This window comes from Pseudophryne corroboree, chromosome 9 (genome assembly GCF_028390025.1).
Source record: "Pseudophryne corroboree isolate aPseCor3 chromosome 9, aPseCor3.hap2, whole genome shotgun sequence".
NCBI lineage: Eukaryota > Metazoa > Chordata > Amphibia > Anura > Myobatrachidae > Pseudophryne > Pseudophryne corroboree.
This window is the reverse complement of record NC_086452.1, coordinates 292,767,606-292,787,488: the sequence shown is the minus strand read 5'-3', so window position 1 is coordinate 292,787,488 and position 19,883 is coordinate 292,767,606. Positions and strand designations below refer to the sequence as shown.

The window sequence follows — 19,883 nt, the reverse complement described above, 5'->3', positions numbered from 1 at the left end:
CTGCTGGCGGCGTGCTGAACTGTGGCGCTGCCTTCAGTGTCACTTCTGCCAGTGGAGCAGCTGGCGGGTGTGAGGGGTGACAGCCCGGGTATCCGGTGTTCGGGACAGGTGTCTACGGACACGGTGTGCGTGGAGCAGCCCAGGGTCTGTAGAGGACTCGGGGTGTGACAGCGGCCAGGCGGCAGCTCTAGGCAGCAGGTACCGGGTGACGCGCAGTCGCCGATTCTCCCGCAGCAGCTCCTCCATGCGCCGCCGCTCCCTACACCTCTCCGTGCGTTCCCCCGTCACCTCACACACCACTTACCCGGCCCTTCAGCTGCGGCTAAGGGCACACAAGGGAACACTCAGCCCCCACCGCTGCGGGATTGACTGTGGGCGTATCGCGTTCTGGGGACCCGCCCATTTTGAAAATGTGTGTCCCCGGACCCCAAAAGTGAGTAAAATATGCGCCATAGCGCGTTTTTGCGATCATTGAACATTATCTAATACATGGTAGACCTACCTTTACCTGGCTGAGGAATAGGAGCACGTGTGTCGGGGACTTGAAAGCTCCAGCCCTGTTTCACCTAGGAGGTTAATCTTGTGGTACTAGAGTGCAAGTGGACTCGAGTCTACCCCCTATATGTCGTGATATATGCTTTTATCTGTTTTTATGCAAGTGTGATTTATAAATAAATCCTTTACCATACAATATTGCACTATTTGTCCCTGTTTTTCTGTTTTACTTGAGAATATGAAGCTCCATACGTTCCTGTAGGTGTGTTTATATCAAAGAATATTCTGCATCAGAAACAGGGACTGCATTGAAGTCCGATAGATGTAGAAAAAGGAGTAAGGCCCAAATGTATTAAGCCTTAAAAATTGATCAAGTGGATACTGATAGTGATAAAGTACCAGCCAATTAACTTCCTAACTGCCATATGTTACAGGATGTGTTTGAAAAATGACAGGAGCTGATTTTGTTAGTACTTTATCGCTCTTATCAGTCTCCACTTAATCACTTTTTAAGGCTTAATACTTGTGGTCATAAGAACTAAGACCATCACTTTTTAAGGCTTTATACTTGTGGTCCTAAGAACTAAGTCAATCAAACTCTGAACTTATTTATAGAGTGAGAGCCTTATACATTTATTGGGACTTGTATGGACTTAATTATGGATGTGCTATTGTGGGTCATTTTTTTATTCAGTATATATGTTATGGAGTAAATGGTGGATTCTCCCATTTGTTTCCATGGCCTGCAACCTAAGTTTTTTGCGTAGATTTAAATAATCTTTGTATATATTACTTATATTGACAGGTTGGAAAAGGGGATAGCAAGAACGCAAAGAAGAAGAACAATAAAAAGACAAGTAAGAACAAGAGCAGCCTGAGTCGAGGTAACAAGAAGAAGCCTGGGATGCCGAATGTTTCTAATGACTTGTCACAGAAACTGTATGCTACTATGGAGAAACACAAAGAGGTGGGTGGTTTTGCTGTGCTTCTGTGATTGACATGAGTAGTGAGTAGAAGTGTAGTCTATTCTTAAATATTAATATTTAGATATGTTTGCCAACAGAATATTCATTTTATGCTTTTAAATTGTATGAAATGTTACTTTTGTTTAGTTTTTCGTATAATATGTCCTCAAACCTTTTCTGCAGTCGCGACCAATAGACCCTCTTGACACGCTAGCGTTTGGCATCTTTTTTTCTTCTTCAGGAGCCACAATGATAACGGGGGTTATAGGTGATAGGATTATTCTGGGCACAATACAGTTAAGCCTTTTTTTTCTTACGTCCTAGAGGATTCTGGGGTCCACATTAGTATAATGGGGTATAGACTGGTCCACTAGTAGCCATTGGCACTTTAAGAGTTTGAGAGTGTGGGCTGGCTCCTCCCTTTATGCCCCTCCTACCAGACTCAGTTTAGAAAATGTGCCCGAAGGAGCCGGTCACAGCTATGGAAACTCTTCAGAGTTTCTCTAGTAAAGTTTATTTTTTAGAGTTTATTATTTTACAGGGAGGCTGCTGACAACAGCCTCCCTGCTGCGTGGGACTAAATGGGGGGGGGGGGAGAGTAGTGTCTGCCCTGCGGGGTCTGAGCCACTATCTCCGCTGACGGGACACTGAGCTCCTAAGGGGATCGAACGTTCCCCGCCACAGGGGATCGCTCACTCCGGCAGCATGCCGTCACCCCCTTACAGAGCCAGAAGATCAGTGGCGAGTTAGTCACCGGCCCACCTTGCAAGCGGGGAACCGGTGTGTAGATGGCGGCAACAGGGTATGGAACGCAGTACTAACCGCTCCGGGGCTCAGCGGTACATAGTGCGGCGCTGTGAGCGGCGCCCTGAGCCAGTGCCTACACCCTACACTGACCTCCAAGCCTGTCGGGGTCCCAGGATCGCTGCCAGCATAATTCCTCAGGCCAGTATAATCTCCAGAAGAGCGGAAAGACAGCACCATTAAGGGGGCGGAGCTTCTCCCCAGAGCGTGCCCAGCAGCGTTCAGCGACATTTTCCTGCCTGCAGAAGTGCTGTCAGTGAGAGCTGTCCCTCCAATTCAGCTCCAGCTATCTATTACGGTACCAGGGGGTTGTAGAAGGGGGGGAGGCTGTGTACAGACTGTGTAACCTATTAAGGTACACAGTCAGCGCTGGTTGGGGGTCTCCCTATACCTTGGAAGCGCTGTGTGTGGGTTGGCTCCAATCTCTGTGTCTCTCTTGCCATTCTTGGGGGTGAAACTCTGTCTGTCCTCCCCTGTGTGTGTGTGGTGTCTGTGGTCTCCATTAAGCTATGTCCAGGGAATCTGTCATATGCTGCAGAGGATATGTCCTTTCAGGATGTTCCCATTCCATGTAATCAGGATTGCACTGTTTTAGCACAGATACCAGCAAGGGAGCCTGAATGGTTATCCTCTATTAAATCCATGATTACTCAGATTTCTACTAGGGTTGCACAGAATGAATCTGCAACTCAGGTTTTACAGAACTCTATGGCAGTCTGGTCCGGTTCTGTTGCCTCAGGGCCCCCCCACTGTATGTTCCCACAAACATGTTCTTGCACAGATTATGCAAGATGACACGGATACTGTTTCTCACACTGCAGACGGTGATGGGGATGTGTTGCGGGGGGCGGCATCTCTTGCAAAAGGGGTGCAGTTGATGATTGAGGCCATAAGAGATGTGTTGAATATTACTGATACAACACCTGAGCCGGTTGAGGAGTCTTACTTCACTGACAATAAGAAAGCCTTGCTAACCTTCCCTGCGTCAAAGGAATTAAATGCTATATTTGAGAAAGCATGGGAAAACCCAGAGAAATTCCAGATCCGTAGAAGGTTTCTGGTGGCTTTCCCCATCCCTGAGGAGGATAGGGAAAAATGGGAAAACCCACCCATAGTTGATGCGTCTGTATCCAGACTCTCAAAAAAGGTGGTTTTACCTGTTCCAGGATCTACCACCTTAAAAGAACCGGCTGATCGCAAAATTTATACTACGCTCAAATCCATATACACTACTTCAGGGGCGATACTACGTCCCACTATTGCCAGTGCATGGATTTCCAAAGCTATAGTAAAGTGGTCAGGCACATTACTTGAGGATTTGGATACAATGGATAAAAGTGATGTTGAATTGTTTTTACGTAACATTCAGGATTCTGCAGGATTTGTGGTGGAATTCATGAAAGACCTGGGTTCCATGGCTGCAGGGATATCTTCCATGTCTGTCTCAGCTCGTAGGGGACTTTGGCTGCGCCAGTGGTCTGCCGACGTGGAATCCAGGAGAGGTGTGGAGACCCTACCCTACACAGGTCAGGCTCTTTGGGGAAGCGTTGGATGCGTGGATTTCCACGGCTACAGCGGGTAAGTCTCCTTTTCTTCCCTCAGCTGCACCTGCCACGAAGAAACCCTTTTCTTCAGCTGTATCAGTCCTTTCGGACTGCCAGCCAAGAAAGGCCAAACCGTCCAACACCTTCTTTAGGGGAGGTCGGCCAAAATCCAAGAAACCTGCTGCGTCCGTTTCCTAGGAACAGAAACCTACTTCAGGTACGCCAAAGTCCTCAGCATGACGGTGGACCGCACGGCCTGGACGTGGGGCCGGTGTGGGCGAGACGTGGGCATTTCAGTCACGTCTGGGTGTCGTCCGGCCTGGACCCCTAGGTGCAACATATTGTGTCCAAGGGGTACAGGCTAAAATTTCAAGATCTCCCTCCTCACCGATTCTTCAAATCAGGCTTCCCAGCTTTGCTGGTGGACAGGACTATCCCACAGGAAGCCATCCAGAAGTTGGTGGAGGCACAGGTTATTGTACCAGTCCCACCCCATATGCAAAACAAAGGTTAGTATTCGAACCTTTTCGTGGTACCGAAACCGGATGGTTCGGTCAGACCCATTCTGAATTTAAAATTCGCTAAACCCCTTCCTGAGGGAGTTCAAGTTCAAAATGGAGTCTCTGAGGGCGGTGATATCAGGTCTGGAAGAGGAGGGAATTCCTGGTATCCCTGGATATCAAGGATGCGTACTTCCACATTCGGATTTGGCCGCCGCATCAAGTTTATCTCCGATTCGCACTGTTGGACTGTCTTTTCCAATTCCAGGCCCTGCCATTCGGCCTCTCCACAGCAACGAGGGTATTCACCAAGGTGATGGCAGAGATGATGGTTCTCCGCAGACGGGGTGAACATAATTCTATATCTGGACGATCTGCTGATAAAGGTATCATCCAAGGAGAAGCTGTTACAGTCCATTGTTCTCACGACCCATCTACTCAGAGAACACTGTTGGATCCTGAATCTTCCAAAATCACATTTGGAACCAACCAGGAGGTTGTCCTTTCTGGGAATGATCCTTGACATGGAAGTGCAGAGGGTGTTTCTTCCAGAGTAAAAAGCGTTTCATGATACAAACAATGGTCCGGGATGTCCTGAATTCAGCCCGGGTGTCAGTTCATCAGTGCATTCGCCTTCTGGGGAAGATGGTGGCCTCTTACGAGGCTCCGCAGTACGGGAGGTTTAATGCTCGGTCCGTCCAGCTGGATCTCCTGGACAAGTGGTCGGGATCTCCTCTTCACATGCACCAGAGAATACATCTGTCGCCAAATGCCAGGATTTCACTCGTCTGGTGGCTACAATTACCTCATCTTCTGGAGGGCCGCAGGTTCGGCATTCAGGGCTGGATCCTTCAGACCACGGATGCAAGTCTCCGGGGCTGGGCGCAGTCACCCAAAGGGAAACCTTCCAAGGTTGGTGGTCAAGTCTGGAAGCCGGCCTGCCGATAAACATTCTGGAACTAAGAGCCGTCTACAACGGTCTTCTCCAAGCGGCCCATCTTCTAAGAAATTGGGCCATTCAAGTGCAGTCGGACAATGTAACGACAGTGGCTTACATAAACCGACAGGGCGGAATGAAGAGCAGAGCTGCAATGTCAGAGGTAACAAGAATCATCCTCTGGGCAGAAAAACACGCATTGGCGCTGTCGGCAATCTTCATTCCGAGAGTAGACAACTGGGAAGCGGACTTCCTCAGCAGACGCGATCTCCATCCAGGTGAGTGGGGTCTCCATCCGGAGGTGTTCAAGGAGGTAATAGATCTTTGGGGTGTACCCCAAATCGACATGACGGCCAATCGTCTCAACAAGAAGCTTAGGCAATATTGTTCCAGGTCGTGGGACCTGCAAGCAGTGGACGCCCTAGTGACTCCGTGGGTATTCCAGTCGGTGTACATGTTTCCACCACTTCCACTCATTCCAAGAGTTCTAAAGCTCATAAGGAGATCAAGAGTTCAAGCGATCTTCATTGCTCCAGACTGGCCTAGAAGGACTTGGTACGCGGAATTTCTGGATCTATTGCTAGAAGATCCAAGGCCTCTTCCTCTTCGGGAGGACCTGCTACAGCAGGGGCCGTTCGCCTGTCAAGACTTACCACGGCTACGTTTGACGGCATGGAGGTTGAACACCAGATACTAGCTCGGAAGGGCATTCCAAACAAGGTTATTCCTACCCTGATACAGGCTAGGAAAGTACTAACGTCTAAACATTACCATCGTATTTGGAAAAAATATGTATCTTGGTGTGAGTCCAAGAAGTTGTGGATATGGGCCTGAGGTTAGGATCTGTGAAAGTCCAGATTTCGGCTCTATCCATTTTCTTCCAGAAACAATTGGCTGCCCTCCCTGAGGTTCAGACTTTTTTGAATGTAGTTCTGCACATCCAACCTCATATTGTACCGCCTACGGCGCCATGGGATCTTAACGTGGTGTTGCAGTTTGAGCCCCTACAGGAGGTTGAGGTAAAGTGTCTTACGTGGAGGACTGTCACTTTGTTGGCCTTAGCTTCTGCCAGACGTGTGTCGGAGTTGGGGGCTTTGTCATGCAAAAGCCCCTACTTGAGCTTCCATGAAGACAGAGCTGAGCTCCGGACACGTCAGCAGTTTCTTCCGAAGGTTGTCGGCATGTCATATCAACCAACCTATTGTGGTGCCAGTTGCGACTGACTCCTCCATTTCATCAAAGTCTTTAGATGTTGTAAGGGCTCTAAAAATCTGTGAGGAAGACTGCTCGTCACAGAAAATCAGACTCTGTTTGTCCTGTATGATTCCAAGAAAATTGGGTGTCCTGCTTCTAAGCAGACGATCTCTCGCTGGATCAGGTTCACTATCCAGCATGCATATTCTATGGCAGGCTTGCAGTGTCCTACGTCTGTTAAGGCCCACGCTACTTGTAAGGTGGGTTCCTCCTGGGCGGCTGCCCGTGGTGTCTCGGCTTTACAACTCTGCCGAGCGGCTACTTGGTCTGGGTCGAACACGTTTGCAAGGTTCTACAAGTTCGATACTTTGGCCTCTGAGGACCTAAAGTTTGGTCAATCAGTTCTGCAGGAGCCTCCGTGCTCTCTCTCCCGTTCTGGGAGCTTTGGTACATCCTCATGGTACTAATATGGACCCCAGTATCAGGGACATAAGAGAAAATAGGATTTTAATTACCTACCGGTAAGTCTTTTTCTCGTAGTCCATAGAGAATGCTGGGCGCCGGCCCAGCGCTTCATTTTCCTGTAGTGGTTATCTGGTTCAGTACAACTTTGTTTTTAGTTGAGTACTGCATTGTTACTTGGTAAGTAAGGTTTCAGCGGTTGCTGAATTTCATGCTAGCTAGCTTGGTTTGCCTTGTATGTGTGAGCTGGTATGAACCTTGCCACTATCTGTGTTAAATCCTTGTCTCGAAGATGTCTGTATCCTCGGGCACAGTTTCTAGACTGAGTCTGGTAGGAGGGGCATAGAGGGAGGAGCCAGCCCACACTCTCAAACTCTTAGTGCCAATGGACCCGTCTATACCCCATGGTACTAATGTGGAACCCAGTATCCTCTACGGACTACGAGAAAAGGATTAACCGGTAGGTAATTAAAATCCTATTTTAGATATCCCAGGATACCTCAGTCCCTCTCCCTATAACACCGCCTCCATGCTCGAGCAGGTCAGTTTTTTGTAAGGTGCAGCAGGAAGCTGGATGCTCTTGCAGCCCCAAAGCACTGAGCCTGCCACTGCTGGATGTCTTTTATACTCCAGCACAAAGGCTCCACCACTCCCGGCATGGCCTCTGCCAAGACAGGCACTTGCAGCAGGGCCTACACCAAGCGACTAGCACCGATGCTGCTGGCAACCCCTGGATTGCATGGCCGGCCGTCGGGGAGCAGGTAAGAGGGTCCCAGTCTCCAGGACCCACACTTAAATGGCGGTCCGCCATGTGACCCAGGACACGGGAGCAGCCTGTGGACATTGGTGCAGACCAGGGACTTCACTAGACCACCAGGGCATATGGGGGCACAGGAGTTATTTATTACGGGCCCCCCAGTATCAGTGGTTAAAACTCCAGCACAGGGGAGGGAGCGCCAGCCTGTAGCCCCTCCCCCAGTTTTGGGCACCAGTCCACCACGGACTTCTCACTGTTTAGCTGGAGCACCACACCCTCCTCACCTAAGAGACTCCGGCAGCCATCTCAGTGCAAGCAAGCCAGCTCTCTGGGAACGCTGGGGTTAGTCTTCCTGTAAAAAAGTCTTCAAGGAGCCAGGTTTTTACATCACTTATTTCTCTGACGTCCTAGTGGATGCTGGGACTCCGTAAGGACCATGGGGAATAGCGGCTCCGCAGGAGACAGGGCACAAAATAAAAGCTTAAGGATCAGGTGGTGTGCACTGGCTCCTCCCCCTATGACCCTCCTCCAAGCCTCAGTTAGATTTTTGTGCCCGGCCGAGAAGGGTGCAATCTAGGTGGCTCTCCTGAGCTGCTTAGAATAAAAGTTTAGTTTAGGTTTTTTTTATTTTCAGTGAGTCCTGCTGGCAACAGGCTCACTGCATCGTGGGACTAAGGGGAGAAGAAACGGACTCACCTGAGTGCAGAGTGGATCGGGTTTCTTAGGCTACTGGACATTAGCTCCAGAGGGACGATCACAGGTTCAGCCTGGATGGGTCACCGGAGCCGCGCCGCCGTCCCCCTTACAGAGCCAGAAGAGACGAAGAGGTCCGGTGAAATCGGCGGCAGAAGACATCCTGTCTTCAGACTAAGGTAGCGCACAGCACCGCAGCTGTGCGCCATTGCTCTCAGCACACTTCACACTCCGGTCACTGAGGGTGCAGGGCGCTGGGGGGGAGCGCCCTGAGACGCAATATAACAGTATATACCTTAGGTGGCAAAAAGAATACATCACATATAGCTCCTGGGCTATATGGATGTATTTTAACCCCTGCCATTTTCACACAAAAAAGCGGGAGATAAGGACGTCGTGAAGGGGCGGAGCCTATCTCCTCAGCACACAAGCGCCATTTTCCCTCACAGCTCCGCTGGAAGGACGGCTCCCTGACTCTCCCCTGCAGTCCTGCTTCAGAATCAGGGTAAAAAAGAGAAGGGGGGGCATTTTTGGCAGCAAATAACGATAATAACAGCAGCTATAAGGGAATAACACTTATATAAGGTTATCCCTGTATATATATATATATATATATATATAGCGCTGGGTGTGTGCTGGCAGACTCTCCCTCTGTCTCTCCAAAGGGCTAAGTGGGGTCCTGTCCTCTATCAGAGCATTCCCGGTGTGTGTGCTGTGTGTCGGTACGCGTGTGTCGACATGTATGAGGAGGAAAATGATGTGGAGGCGGAGCAGTTGCCTGTGTTGGTGATGTCACCCCCTAGGGAGTCGACACCTGACTGGATGATTGTATTTAAACAATTAAGTGATAATGTCAGCAATTTGCAAAAAACTGTTGACGACATGAGACAGCCGGCAAATCACTTAGTGCCTGTCCAGGCGTCTCAGACACCGTCAGGGGCGCTAAAACGCCCGTTACCTCAGTGGGTCGACACAGACCCTGACACAGATACTGAGTCTAGTGTCGACGGTGACGAGACAAACGTAATGTCCAGTAGGGCCACACGTTACATGATCACGGCAATGAAAGAGGCATTGAACCTTTCTGACACTACAAGTACCACAAAGAAGGGTATTATGTGGGGTGTGAAAAAACTACCAATAGTTTTTCCTGAGTCAGAGGAAATAAATGAGGTGTGTGATAAAGCGTGGGTTTCCCCCGATAAAAAACAGCTAATTTCTAAAAAATTATTAGCATTATATCCCTTCCCGCCAGAGGTTAGGGCGCGTTGGGAAACACCCCCTAGGGTAGATAAGGCGCTCACACGTTTATCTAAACAAGTAGCGTTACCGTCTCCTGATACGGCCACCCTCAAAGAACCAGCTGATAGAAGGCTGGAAAATATCCTAAAAAGTATATACACACATACTGGTGTTATACTGCGACCAGCAATCGCCTCAGCCTGGATGTGCAGTGCTGGAGTCGCATGGACGGATTCCCTGACTGAGAATATTGATACCCTGGATAGGGACAATATTTTGTTAACTATAGAACATTTAAAGGATGCATTACTATATATGCGTGATGCACAGAGGGATATTTGCACCCTGGCATCAAGAGTAAGTGCTATGTCCATCTCTGCCAGAAGAGCGTTATGGACGCGACAGTGGTCAGGGGATGCGGATTCCAAACGGCACATGGAAGTATTGCCGTATAAAGGGGAGGAGTTATTTGGGGCTGGTCTATCGGACCTGGTGGCCACGGCAACGGCTGGAAAATCCACCTTTTTACCCCAGGTCACTTCACATCAGCAGAAAAAGACACCGTCTTTTCAAACTCAGTCCTTTCGTTCCCATAAGTACAAGCGAGCAAAAGGCCACTCCTTTCTGCCCCGGGGCAGAGGAAGAGGAAAAAGACTGCACCATGCAGCCGCTTCCCAGGAGCAGAAGCCCTCCCCTGCTTCTGCCAAGTCTTCAGCATGACGCTGGGGCTTTACAAGCAGACTCAGATATGGTGGGGGCCCGTCTCAAGAATTTCAACGCGCAGTGGGCTCACTCGCAAGTGGATCCCTGGATTCTACAGGTAGTATCGCAGGGGTACAAACTGGAATTCGAGGCGTTTCCCCCTCGTCGGTTCCTGAAGTCTGCTTTACCAAAGTCTCCCTCCGACAGGGAGGCAGTTTTGGAAGCCATTCACAAGCTGTATTCCCAGCAGGTGATAATCAAGGTACCCCTCCTGCAACAAGGAAAGGGGTATTATTCCACGCTGTTTGTGGTACCGAAGCCGGACGGCTCGGTGAGACCAATTTTAAATCTGAAATCCTTGAACACTTACATAAAAAGGTTCAAATTCAAGATGGAGTCACTCAGAGCAGTGATAGCGAACCTGGAAGAAGGGGACTATATGGTGTCTCTGGACATCAAAGATGCTTATCTCCACGTCCCAATATACCCTTCTCACCAAGGGTACCTCAGGTTTGTAGTACAAAACTGTCATTATCAGTTTCAGACGCTGCCGTTTGGATTGTCCACGGCACCTCGGGTCTTTACCAAGGTAAATGGCCGAAATGATGATTCTTCTACGAAGAAAAGGCATTTTAATTATCCCTTACTTGGACGATCTCCTGATAAGGGCAAGATCCAGGGAACAGTTAGAAGTCGGAGTAGCACTATCTCAGGTAGTGTTACGTCAGCACGGGTGGATTCTAAATATTCCAAAATCGCAGCTGATTCCAACGACACGTCTACTGTTCCTAGGAATGATTCTGGACACAGTCCAGAAGAAGGTGTTTCTCCCGGAGGAGAAGGCCAGGGAGTTATCCGAGCTAGTCAGGAACCTCCTAAAACCAGGCCAGGTCTCAGTGCATCAGTGCACGAGGGTCCTGGGAAAAATGGTGGCTTCTTACGAAGCGATTCCATTCGGAAGATTCCATGCAAGAACGTTTCAGTGGGATCTACTGGACAAATGGTCCGGATCGCATCTGCAGATGCATCAGCGGATAACCCTGTCGCCAAGGACAAGGGTGTCTCTCCTGTGGTGGCTGCAGAGTGCTCATCTACTAGAGGGCCGCAGATTTGGCATTCAGGATTGGATCCTGGTAACCACGGATGCCAGCCTGAGAGGCTGGGGAGCAGTCACACAGGGAAGGAATTTCCAGGGCTTGTGGTCAAGCATGGAAACATCTCTTCATATAAACATTCTGGAACTAAGGGCCATTTACACTTTAAAAATTTGATAGTGTGGGCTGGCTCCTCCCTCTATGCCTCTCCTACCAGACTCAGTTTAGAAAATGTGCCCAGAGGAGCCGGTCACGCTGTAGGAAGCTCCTGAAGAGTTTTCTGCATTTATTTTCTGTTTGTTGTTTTCAGGCAGGGCTGGTTGGCACCAGCCTGCCTGCTTCATGGGACTTAGGGGGAGAACGGTCCAACCTCTTGAAGGGTTAATGGTCCAGTTCCCCGCTGACAGGACACTGAGCTCCTGAGGGAACTATTCGCAAGCCCCACCATGGCGAGAAGAATGAAGAGTGGTAAGTACTGAGCCGGCGTCCCGGATAGCGGAGCGCCGGCCATTATGGCGGCACGAGGGTACGGAGACACACGGCTTCTAAACGGGGCGGAATGCGTCTTCAGTCACAGTACACAACTGCTTCTCGGTACACCGTACCCAGACTGGCAACGCCGCAGTCTTAAAACGGTTTCTCTCCATTTTAAGCACCAGATTCCTCAGCCAGTATAAAAAAAAGGCGAGAAGACTGCGCGCCATTGAAGGGGCGGGGCTTCACTATGAGAGGATCCAGCAGCTCACCAGCGCCATTTTCCCTCTGCAGTGGACACAGACGCTGACAGGACAGGGACGCGCAGCTCCTCCGGTGTGACTCCAGATTACCTCAGCGGTACCAGGGGGCCATAGCAAGGGGATAGTGACTATTATCAGGGTACTTAGTCTGCGACCTGGCTAAGCTTGGCATTAGCGATAAGGGCGTGGTGGGGGCTAAACAACTGTCTCTCCCTGAAGGGCTCTTTGTGGGTTAATTGTGCTTAATGTTTTTCTGTGTGTGCTGTCACATTTACATTGTCAGGTAAAGAGTGTTTCTTATACAGCGGAGTGTTCCTCTTCACCAGGGTGCTCACTACTGCGTACTCAGGGTTCACAAGCTAGCGGGACTGAATCAGAGTGGGTTATTTCTCTTAAAGGAATTATTTCCGCTCTTTCTACAAAATTGTCCCGCAATGAAAGAGACGCAGTACTTAAATCAAACTGTGGATGAGTTTGTGAACAGAGACTCCGTCCCCAAAAAAGCGTCTCAGTTCCCTCTCATTTGTCCTCAAAAGCGATCTCTGGCCCATATCCTGCAATATGACGCTGATGGGTCAGAATTGGTGGAGGGTGAGGTAGACTTGGCAGGAGTGGGCAGATGGCTCTGGAAAGTGGAAGGTGACAGTAATAAGATGTGCGGGTCCTGAACGGTCCATACAGGACCGAGGTTGACGGACTGACTGGTTTCGTTTTTCATGTCCTCCTAATGAGCAAACACTTTTTTTCATCAAAAAGCACTCTGTAGTGCTGTGCACATTGTGAATTATGTTCAAGATTTTATGCTGAGCCACCATCACTCATGTGATCCTATTTGAAATGCCCGTCTTTGGGTAAAAATAAATTTATAAGACTTTTTTCTCTGACGTCCTAGTGGATGCTGGGAACTCCGTAAGGACCATGGGGAATAGCGGGCTCCGAAGGAGGCTGGGCACTCTAGAAAGATTTATGACTACCTGGTGTGCACTGGCTCCTCCCACTATGACCCTCCTCCAAGCCTCAGTTAGATTTTGTGCCCAGCCGAGGTTGGATGCACACTAGGGGCTCTCCTGAGCCCTTAGAAAGAAAGTATAGATTTAGGTTTTTTATTTTCAGTGAGACCTGCTGGCAACAGGCTCACTGCAGCGAGGGACTAAGGGGAGAAGAAGCGAACTCGCCTGCTTGCAGCCGGATTGGGCTTCTTAGGCTACTGGACACCATTAGCTCCAGAGGGATCGACCGCAGGCCCAGTCCTTGGTGTTCGGTCCCGGAGCCGCGCCGCCGTCCCCCTTACAGAGCCAGAAGCAAGAAGAGGTCCGGAAAATCGGCGGCAGAAGACATCAGACTTCACCAAGGTAGCGCACAGCACTGCAGCTGTGCGCCATTGCTCCTCACACACACTTCACACTCCGGTCACTGAGGGTGCAGGGCGCTGGGGGGGGGCGCCCTGAGAAGCAATAATAACACCTTGGCTGGCAAAAATACCACAATATATAGCCCCAGAGGCTATATATGTGGACCCCTGCCAGAATATAGAAAAAAGCGGGAGAATAGTCCGCGGAAAAGGGGCGGAGCTATCTCCCACAGCACACTGGCGCCATTTCTCCTTCACAGATCCGCTGGAAGGAAGCTCCCTGGCTCTCCCCTGCAGTCTACACTACAGAAAAGGGTAAAAACAGAGAGGGGGGGGCACTAAATTTAGGCGCAGTATAAATTATATAGAAAAAGCAGCTATAGGGGACATAACTCAGTTAGTCCCTGCATTATATAGCGCTCTGGTGTGTGCTGGCATAATCTCACTCTGTCCCCCCAAAGGGCTTTTGTGGGTCCTGTCCTCAGTTGGAGCATTCCTTGTGTGTGTGCGGTGTGTCGGTACGGCTGTGTCGACATGTTTGATGAGGATAATGATGTGGAGGCGGAGCAGATGCCTTTAGAAGGGATGTCACCCCCTGCGGGGCAGACACCTGAGTGGTTGAACTTATGGAAAGAAATGAGTGCACGTATAGACTCCTTACATAAGAAATTTGACGACATGCCAAATGTGGGACAGCCGACTTCTCAGCTCGTGCCTGTCCAGGCGTCGCACAGGTCATCAGGGGCTCTAAAACGCCCGCTACCTCAGACCGCAGACCCAGATGTCGACACTGATACTGACACCAGTGTCGACGACGATGAGTCTAACCTGATGCCCACTAAGGCCATTCACTGCATGATTGAGGCAATGAAAGAGGTGTTACACATTTCTGATATAAATACAGGTACCACTAAAAAGGGTATTATGTTTGGGGAGAAAAAACTACCCGTAGTTTTTCCCCCATCAGATGAATTAAATGAAGTGTGTGAAGAAGCGTGGGCTTTCCCTGATAAAAAATTGGTAATTCCTAAGAAGGTACTAATGGCGTTCCCTTTCCCGCCAGAGGATAGGTTACGTTGGGAAACACCTCCTAGGGTGGATAAAGCGCTCACACGTTTGTCTAAAAAGGTGGCACTACCGTCTCCGGATACAGCCGCCCTCAAGGAACCTGCTGATAGAAAGCAGGAGGCTATCCTGAAGTCTGTATATACACACACAGGCATTATACTTAGGGCAGCTATTGCGTCAGCTTGGATGTGCAGTGCTGCCGCTGCGTGGTCAGATAAACTGTCAGAAAATATTGACACATTAGACAGAGACACGATCCTGTTAACCATAGACCATATAAAAGATTCAGTCTTGTATATGAGAGATGCACAGAGGGAAATCTGCCGACTGGCATCTAAAGTAAGTGCATTGTCCATTTCTGCTAGGAGAGGCTTATGAACTCGCCAGTGGACAGGAGATGCAGATTCTAAAAGGGATGTAGGGGAAAAAGGCTGCAACAAACAGCAGGTTCCCAGGAGCAAAAGTCCTCCCCCGCTTCTTCTTCCAAGTCCGCCGCATGACGGTGGGGCTCCACAGGCGGAGCCAGGTACGGTGGGGGGCCGCCTCAAGAATTTCAGCGATCAGTGGGCTCGCTCACGGGTGGAACCCTGGAACCTTCAAATAGTATCTCAGGGGTACAAACTGGAATTCGAGGCGTCTCCACCCCACCGGTTCCTAAAATCTGCCTTGCCGATTGCTCCCTCAGACAGGGAGGCGGTGCTAGCGGCAATTCACAAGCTGTATTCCCAGCAGGTGATAATCAAGGTACCCCTACTTCAACAAGGCCGGGGTTACTATTCCACACTATTTGTGGTACCGAAACCGGACGGTTCAGTGAGACCCATTTTAAATTTGAAATCCTTGAACACATACATAAAAAAATTCAAGTTCAAGATGGAATCGCTCAGGGCGGTTATTGCAAGCCTGGACGAGGGGGATTACATGGTATCCCTGGACATCAAGGATGCTTACTTGCATGTCCCCATTTACCATCCTCACCAGGAGTACCTCAGATTTGTGGTACAGGATTGCCATTACCAATTCCAGACGCTGCCGTTTGGACTGTCCACGGCACCGAGGGTATTTACTAAGGTTATGGCGGAAATGATGATACTCCTTCGAAAAAAGGGAGTTTTCATTATCCCGTACTTGGACGATCTCCTAATAAAAGCGAGGTCCAAGGAACAGTTGTTGGTGGGAGTAGCACTATCTCAGGAGGTGCTGCACCAGCACGGCTGGATTCTGAATATCCCAAAGTCACAGCTGGTTCCGACGACACGGCTACTGTTCCTGGGTATGATTCTGGATACAGTCCAGAAGAAAGTGTTTCTCCCGAAGGAGAAAGCCAGGGAGTTGTCATCTCTAGTCAGAGACCTCCTGAAACCAAAACAGGTATCAGTGCATCGCTGCACGCGGGTCCTGGGAAAGATGGTGGCTTCTTACGAAGCAATTCCCTTCGGCAGGTTCCATGCCAGAATCTTTCAGTGGGACCTGTTGGACCAGTGGTCCGGATCGCATCTTCAGATGCATCGCTTAATAACCCTGTCTCCAAGAACCAGGGTGTCTCTACTGTGGTGGCTGCAGAGTGCCCATCTTCTAGAGGGCCGCAGGTTCGGCATACAGGACTGGGTCCTGGTGTCCACGGATGCCAGCCTTCGAGGCTGGGGGGCAGTCACACAGGGAAGAAACTTCCAAGGACTATGGTCGAGTCAGGAGACTTCCCTTCACATAAATATTCTGGAACTAAGGGCCATCTACAATGCCCTAAGTCAAGCAAAATCCCTGCTCCTACACCAGCCGGTGCTGATCCAGTCAGACAACATCACGGCAGTCGCCCATGTAAATCGACAGGGCGGCACAAGAAGCAGGATGGCGATGGCAGAAGCCACAAGAATTCTCCGATGGGCGGAGAATCATGTACTAGCACTGTCAGCAGTGTTCATTCTGGGAGTGGACAACTGGAAAGCAGACTTCCTCAGCAGACACGACCTCCACCCGGGAGAGTGGGGACTTCATCCAGAAGTCTTCCAGATGCTGGTAAACCGTTGGGAAAAACCACAGGTGGACATGATGGCGTCCCATCTCAACAAAAACTTAAAAAGATATTGCGCCAGGTCAAGGGACCCTCAGGCGATAGCTGTGGACGCTCTAGTGACACCGTGGGTGTACCAGTCAGTTTGTGTTCCCTCCTCTGCCTCTCATACCAAAGGTATTGAGAATAATAAGAAAGCGAGGAGTAAACACAATTCTCGTGGTTCCGGATTGGCCAAGACGAGCGTGGTACCCGGAACTACAAGAGATGGTTTCAGAGGACCCTTGGCCTCTGCCTCTCAGACAGGACCTGCTACAGCAGGGGCCCTGTCTGTTCCAAGACTTACCGCGGCTGCGTTTGACGGAAAGGAAAAGGGTATTCCGGAAGAAGTCATTCCTACGCTTATTAAGGCCAGGAAAGATGTTACGGCAAAGCATTATCACCGCATATGGCGGAAATATGTTGCATGGTGCGAGGCCAAAAAGGCCCCAACAGAGGAATTTCAACTAGGTCGATTTCTGCATTTCCTGCAAGCAGGAGTGAATATGGGCCTAAAACTAGGCTCCATTAAAGTACAGATCTCGGCTCTGTCGATTTTCTTTCAAAAAGAACTAGCTTCAGTACCTGAAGTTCAGACATTTGTGAAAGGAGTGCTGCATATTCAGCCCCCGTTTGTGTCTCCTGTGGCACCTTGGGATCTCAACGTGATGTTGAGTTTCTTAAAATCACATTGGTTTGAGCCACTAAAAACCGTGGATCTGAAATATCTCACGTGGAAAGTGGTCATGTTATTGGCCTTGGCTTCAGCCAGGCGAGTGTCAGAATTGGCGGCTTTATCATGTAAAAGCTCGTATCTGATTTTCCATATGGATAGGGCAGAATTGAGGACTCGTCCCCAATTTCTCCCTAAGGTGGTGTCAGCGTTTCACCTGAACCAGCCTATTGTGGTGCCGGCGGCTACTAGTGAATTGGAGGACTCCAAGTTGCTAGACGTTGTCAGGGCCCTGAAAATATATGTTTCCAGGACGGCTGGAGTCAGAAAATCTGACTGGCTGTTTATCCTGTATGCACCCAACAAGCTGGGTGCTCCTGCTTCTAAGCAGTCTATTGCTCGCTGGATTTGTAGTACAATTCAGCTTGCACATTCTGTGGCAGGCCTGCCACAGCCAAAATCTGTAAATGCCCATTCCACAAGGAAGGTGGGCTCATCTTGGGCGGCTGCCCGAGGGGTCTCGGCTTTACAACTTTGCCGAGCAGCTACTTGGTCAGGGGCAAACACGTTTGCAAAATTCTACAAATTTGATACCCTGGCTGAGGAGGACCTGGAGTTCTCTCATTCGGTGCTACAGAGTCATCCGCACTCTCCCGCCCGTTTAGGAGCTTTGGTATAATCCCCATGGTCCTTACGGAGTTCTCAGCATCCACTAGGACGTCAGAGAAAATAAGAATTTACTCACCGGTAATTCTATTTCTCGTAGTCCGTAGTGGATGCTGGGCGCCCATCCCAAGTGCGGATTGTCTGCAATACTTGTAAATAGTTATTGTTAACTAAAGGGTTATTGTTGAGCCATCTGTTGAGAGGCTCCGTTGTTTTCATACTGTCAAACTGGATATAGTATCACGAGTTGTACGGTGTGATTGGTGTGGCTGGTAAGAGTCTTACCCGGGATTCTAAATCCTTCCTTATTATGTCAGCTCGTTCGGGCACAGTGTCCTAACTGAGGCTTGGAGGAGGGTCATAGTGGGAGGAGCCAGTGCACACCAGGTAGTCATAAATCTTTCTAGAGTGCCCAGCCTCCTTCGGAGCCCGCTATTCCCCATGGTCCTTACGGAGTTCCCAGCATCCACTACGGACTACGAGAAATAGAATTACCGGTGAGTAAATTCTTATTTTTCATATATTTCTGTTTGAGTGCCTCTTTCCAAAACACACATAAATCTGTCCCTGTCTTTTTCTGTGCCCTGTGACCAGGTGCTGTCGGGGGTCTTCTTTAAACAGTTTAGCGTTACTGCAGGCAGTTGTCACATACTATAATGTAAATAAAGGTGTTCTGGTGAATTGCCTAAAACATAACATTTATTCTGTTTATGACTTTAACATAATGACATATAGTCAAAATGACTTAAAATTCTTGATTCACCCCGGTAATCAATACGGGTAAAGATAAATGGTGAAAATAAATAGTGAATATATATTTTAGGGTGCCTTATCCAAATTGAGCTCTAAATTGCAGTCTGTGATGTAAAGTATAGATGAGTATTCATCCATTTATGAATAAAGGCCCACAGTACCTAGTGTTCCTGGGTGGTTTCCCATCCAAGTACTGACGAGTCCGATCCTGCTTAGCTTCCGAAATTGAACAAGATCGGGCCTGTCTAGGGTAGTATGGTCGTGGGCGGTTACCCCTGGATGATGGAAGAAAGAAGAGTACCTACTTCTGCTGTCTGTACTTTGCCTGGATCCAGAGCATAAAATGCTAGTCCCAGGACTATCCCAGATGAGTGTTGAAAACAAGGAGACAGTATATCCCAATAAAGCTAAGCAGGATAGTGCTCAATTTGGATAAGGCATCCTGAAACACATTTTCACCATTTATCTTGACCCTTATTGATTACCAGGTGAATGAAGAATTTTAAGTCATTTGGACTATATGTCATTATTTTGAAGTCATAAACAGAATAAATGCTAAGTTTTAGGCAATTCACCAGAACAACTTAATTTTGATTTACATTTTCTTGTAATTTATTTTTAAGAATGCTCCCAAAAAGTGTCATTTTTGTCTCGTCTTTCTCTCAGTCCTATTGTAGTCGTCACATACTGTCACAGGCTACCACACCCTTGTTGGATACTAGTGTGTGTGGGTGACTCCCTATAATTGCAGCTATGTCTAGCAAATCAAAAAGTTGCAAACAGCCTAACACCACAGTATTAGTCATGTAGATTGTGCTTTGCAGGTTTAACTGCACAGGATGTAGTACAGGATGGGTTCTGTGTAACTGCTATGCACCTCCTGCCCAGTCCACATCCCTAGCACCTACTCAAGAACCCCCCATGGGCTTCTTTCACTCAGTTACTGGGTACTCTAGTGGATCATTAACTCCCTCTCTGGGACCCCCTATGTTAGCACCGCCTAATACTGTCCCTATGGCTAACCCACCTTGGGTGGATACACTGAATACTACAGTTCAGAGCTTAGCCAATTGTCCCTAGCATTACAAAGTATGTTACCCGGGACTAAACCATCCTCTAGGTCCACTACTAGGACTCCTTCATCTCAGTCCACTGCTATATCAGACTCCAATGAGTCATCTTCTGAGGAAGGGGAG

At 49.1% G+C, this 19,883-nt stretch overlaps 1 protein-coding gene across 1 annotated transcript in view; it reads left to right on the top strand.

Moving 5' to 3' along the window:
* Positions 1–19,883, top strand: part of EP300 (E1A binding protein p300) — a 415,411-nt gene that overhangs the window by 382,271 nt on the left and 13,257 nt on the right. The window contains exon 27 of the mRNA XM_063941527.1: positions 1,301–1,462. Coding sequence (XP_063797597.1) covers positions 1,301–1,462 — 162 coding nt within the window. The remainder of the gene's footprint in view (positions 1–1,300; positions 1,463–19,883) is intronic.